The sequence below is a fragment of the Physeter macrocephalus genome, chromosome 16 (genome assembly GCF_002837175.3).
Source record: "Physeter macrocephalus isolate SW-GA chromosome 16, ASM283717v5, whole genome shotgun sequence".
Classification (NCBI taxonomy): domain Eukaryota; kingdom Metazoa; phylum Chordata; class Mammalia; order Artiodactyla; family Physeteridae; genus Physeter; species Physeter macrocephalus.
Window position 1 is genome coordinate 10011896 of NC_041229.1, and position 4461 is coordinate 10016356.

The 4461-nt window shown below is 57.3% G+C and overlaps 1 protein-coding gene across 1 annotated transcript; it reads left to right on the top strand.

Annotated features, from left to right (window-relative positions):
- The first annotated feature begins 451 nt into the window (after nucleotides 1-451).
- On the top strand, nucleotides 452-4211 carry BSX (brain specific homeobox). The gene is made up of 3 exons (XM_007128967.2): nucleotides 452-716; nucleotides 2708-2904; nucleotides 3972-4211. The coding sequence occupies exons 1-3, from the start codon at nucleotides 452-454 to the stop codon at nucleotides 4209-4211; spliced, it is 702 nt and encodes a 233-aa protein (XP_007129029.1).
- The last annotated feature ends 250 nt before the right edge of the window (nucleotides 4212-4461 follow it).

Here is a 4461-nt window from a genome sequence, read left to right on the forward strand (position 1 = left end):
GACTTTATCTCTTTCGTTTTCTTTAAAAACGGCCGGGAGCTAGGCAGCTCCTGCCGTGGCGGGCAGAAACTGAGGTCGAGAAACCTGGTAGGACCAAGAACCCGGTCCGCTCGGCTCCACTCTCCCCGGGCCTGGCCGGTCGTATTCAGCACCGCGGACAGCTCCCCGCCCCGCCCCGCGCCCACCGCACCCTCCCCTCTGCCTCTGGCAGCCTTGCCATTGGCTCTCCCGGATCCCCTCTCCAAGCTGCCAATTCTCCTACACGTAGACCCAACCTACCCAAGAGCTTATCTTCTCGCCTCTCCAGCGCCGGGGGTAGCCCAGGCCGAGGAGAGAGCATCAGGGATCCGAGCCTCGAGGGTGGTTGGCTCTCGACCAGGCGTGCTGAGACGCTGCCTGCTTCCTACTCGTCGTCCCCGGCCCTCGCCCTGTGGCAGGCGCTCGGTTCAAGATGAATCTCAACTTCACCTCTCCTCTACACCCGGCGTCATCTCAGAGGCCCACGTCCTTCTTCATCGAGGACATCCTGCTGCACAAGCCCAAGCCGCTAAGGGAGGTGGCTTCTGACCACTTCACCAGCTCTCTGGCCTCCCGGGTGCCTCTGCTAGACTATGGCTGCCCCCTCATGCCCACACCCACCCTCCTGGCCCCTCACCCCCATCACCCTCTACATAAGGGAGACCACCACCACCACCCTTATTTCCTCACCACCGCGGGTAAGTAACAGGGGTCTCAAGGTGTGGGGAGAGAGAGAGAGCACGTCTTCCAGCATAGACCCTAAGCCTGTGACGGACGAGAGGAAAGGCCAGAGCTGGCTGGGCCTCCTTCCCTAAGTGACAGTGGAAGGTTGAGGATATGGCTGAGAACACAGGGAGCTCCCTTGAGGCATGCCAATCCAGGGTAGTAACTCATGGTCACTCCTCACTTTTTATAATGGAGGAAACGTGCCGAGCCAAGAAGCAGCTGGAGATTTTGGCGATATTCTTGATGCGCAGCGTTCAGTTTCCTTTCTCTTGGTCTTCCTGGCCACTTTGGTCCATCTCTCAGTCTGCATCCCTACATCTCCCACTCTGAGGGAGACCCCTGACTATCCCACCCCATGGAAAGGAACTCAACTTTCCAGCCCAGAAGCTCAAAAGGCTCCAGTGGGGCCAGCTCTCTCCTCCCAGGTGCTGAGCATTTGCAGGTAGATACTGCAGGGCTTTGGAAGTGAAGGAGGGTTTTGGGATATTCTGAGGACTGAAGGTTTGGGCTGGCCCGAATAAGGGAGAAAAGGTAAGAAAAAGAGAGGGAGAGACGCGGCTGCTCATTAACCCTCCTCACTCCCAACATCTAGCCTTTAATTCACAATCTTGGGCTGGGCTGCCCTCCTTTGCCCCTGTTGCCGATACCTCTGGAGCCCAGAGCCAAAGTATTTTGATTTCCCAGGCATGGCAAAGAGCGGGGACCAGCAAAGTCTGGTTGGGACAGGGAGATGTGGGGAAATACCCAGGTTTTTCTGGTGCCTCTCTCTGAAAGGCCACATTCACGCTTTCTTTTCCGGCATCTTCATTCCAGACAGAATAGAGTAATTCGTTGAGTCCAGATGCAGAGCGCAGCCGGGAAAACAACCCTAGTCGGGGTGGGGGCTGGACAGACGTGAGCCAGTTTGTGAAATGTGGGCGCTGGAATCCACGACAAAAGCTAAAGCGTTTGTGAAGCGGTAAAACCCAGACTTCGGGGCACTGGGTTGGAGGGGCAATTGTAAAGCCTGCGTCCAAGTCCGCCTCTCTGCTTTGGCTTCACCGCCGGCCAGAGACAGTCTCTTGCGCTGCACCCATGTTCCCGGCAAATAGTAGTGGCCAAAGCCAGAGATACCGGAACGACTGGTTTTCTGTTTTTGCTGTTCCCCCCTGGGATCAGCCGATATTGATGTCTGCGGCGGTTGGCCCGCTTGGGGCGTCTCAGACATGGTAAAGCTTGCGAAGGTCAGGAAAGACACAAGAAGTCTCCCGCGGCCCGGTAAAAGCGCTTCAATCCTTCTGCGTGGGGTTGGAGGGAAAGAATGAGAACTAGATTAGAGAGCGGGGTCCCCAGCGCGACCCCGAGACTGATGGGAAACGTGCGAGGCGGCAATTACCCTTCCGTTCTCGCTCCGGAGCTTCCCCGCACGTGAGCGTGCTGGCCTGTTCCCTTTGGCCGCAGGCGGGAGAATGGAGGCGGCTCAGGGAAGAGAACGGTGTTTTTTAGTGAGGGTGCGAAGCGGATCACATTCACACTTCTGTCAGCCCCAGGACATCACTGATTGTCGTCAGGGGTCTGGGAGATTGGGTGGAGGGGGGAGGGGGGGAGGAGGATAGCTGCTGGACCCTCCGACGTTTGCAAGAAAACTTCGGGAGGCGCAGCCGAAGACTCTCCGGAAGTTTCTCCAAGACGACAGTATTTAAGGCCTCCGGATCTATTTTAGAATTTTCTTTTCCGTTTTACTTACTGTTTACTGTTTGTGTGTGTAGATGGTCTTTCTGATAAAGATCTCCAAGCGCTAGTCTTGTGATTTATTCCCCCTTGCCCTGCGATTCCTGGGAGAAGCCCTGGCGAAGCTGTGGGGCGAGGCGGGGACTGGCGCGGGCACGAGGTGGAGCGGGTGCCCGGGACGAGCGTGGGGAGTGGAGCGGGGGTCGCCCGGGGACGTTGCGCTCTGCCCGCTTGACCGCTCTTCTCTCCGCAGGGGTGCCTGTCCCGGCGCTATTCCCGCACCCCCAGCACCCAGAGCTGCCGGGGAAGCACTGCCGCCGCCGCAAAGCTCGCACGGTTTTCTCGGACTCGCAGCTCTCCGGCCTGGAGAAGAGATTCGAGATCCAGCGCTACCTGTCCACGCCCGAGCGGGTGGAGCTGGCCACGGCCCTCAGCCTGTCCGAGACGCAGGTGGGCCGGAGCAGGGGGAGGCCCCATCTCCGCTCGCTCCTCTCCCCCCGACTCCTAACGCCTCTGGACCGGCTGCGGAGTTCTTGAGTGCAACGACCCCGCTCCCCTTTATTCTAGGCTTCTCCGAAGACCCGTAGTAAAAGTACCGACACTTCCAATCTCTTGTCGACTCACCGAAGCAAAATCTCTCGAGCGGTTTCTGGACACGGAGGGAAAACCCCTCGAGTGATTCTGATGATCACTCCCCGCTTGAGAACTATCATTTCTCTGCCTCCCCACCCATTTCTGATCAGGCCAGTAACCCGGGTCAGACGTAAATCGGTAAGAGATAAGAGGGCTCTTGACCCGAGAGAAGCCCACACACGATTTTTTTTCTTCTTTAACCTCTCTCACAGCCGCGAGTCTTCATATCCACCCCTCCCCAACACACACACACACACACACACACACACTCACGCTAATATAAGCCTCCTTTCTATTGCCCTGTCCTGAGTGGAAGAACTGTTTTCATCTTCTCCCAGATGCTATTCACCTGCAACCTCAAAATACCTCGCTCCACTCCCTTTCCTAGTCTCTGTACCTGGAAACCCAACTTGCTGTGAAATCATAGCCCTGCCAGGCCCCAGTGATTTTCTCTCTGATGAGAAGCAGCAAGTCTGCCTCTCATCTTGCTGTCCAGCAGTCTTGCTGGACCAGGTATTTAGATGTCACAGTCAGAGGAACGTATTCTGAACGGAAAGGAAACTTATCCACGCAGCACTTACTATTAGAAATTCTAATTAACAGCAGTATTAGTATTTACTAAACACACCATTTTGAGCCTCATCGTTATTTCAGGACAAGTACTTCTGAGAGCTAGGATGTTTGACTGTCATTCAAGCTAAGACAATAACTTGTGAGCCGTTCAGGTGTGACTTAACCCAGGGTTGGGACTGTCACAACTTCTGGAAAATTCGTCAGTGGATTGCGCTCTATTTTCTTAAACTCCAGCAATCGCTTTTGTCTTAGCTCAGTAACCACGGGTCTGAAGGAATGACGTGATTTTCTTTGTTTCTCCCCGGAATCAGGTGAAAACGTGGTTCCAGAATCGGCGGATGAAGCATAAAAAGCAGCTGAGGAAAAGTCAAGACGAGCCCAAAGCACCTGATGGGCCCGAGAGCCCCGAGGGCAGCCCCCATGGCCCCAAGGCCGCACCCGCCGAGGCTCGGCTGGGCCTGCCCACGGGTCCCTTCGTGCTGACCGAGCCGGAGGACGAGGTGGACATTGGGGACGAGGGGGAGCTGGGCTCAGGGCCGCACGTGCTCTGAGCCGCCGGGCTGGGGAAGGCGGGGAGGACTTCGAGGGGCGGGCCAGGGACATCGGCTCCGGGAAGATAAACACGACACACCTGTTAAACCCTCCAACCCCTGCGCGGCCCGCGCGGCGCGGCCTCCCGACCCCCTCCCCCGCCCGACCGCCCGCTCGCAGCGCCAGTGCGGGGGCGAGTGTGCGCCTGCTTGGCTCGTCCGCTCGCCCCGCGTCTTCGGCAGCGCAAACGGGAGCACGGGCTCTTGGCTC

What these genes read in the sequence shown, in the direction of transcription:
- BSX (XM_007128967.2), top strand. Translation starts at nt 452, where the DNA reads ATGAATCTCAACTTCACCTCTCCTCTACACCCGGCGTCATCTCAGAGG. An exon ending in TTATTTCCTCACCACCGCGG is followed by an intron (nt 717 to 2,707) that starts GTAAGTAACAGG and finishes TTCTCTCCGCAG; the next exon opens with GGGTGCCTGTCCCGGCGCTA. An exon ending in TCAGCCTGTCCGAGACGCAG is followed by an intron (nt 2,905 to 3,971) that starts GTGGGCCGGAGC and finishes CCCCGGAATCAG; the next exon opens with GTGAAAACGTGGTTCCAGAA.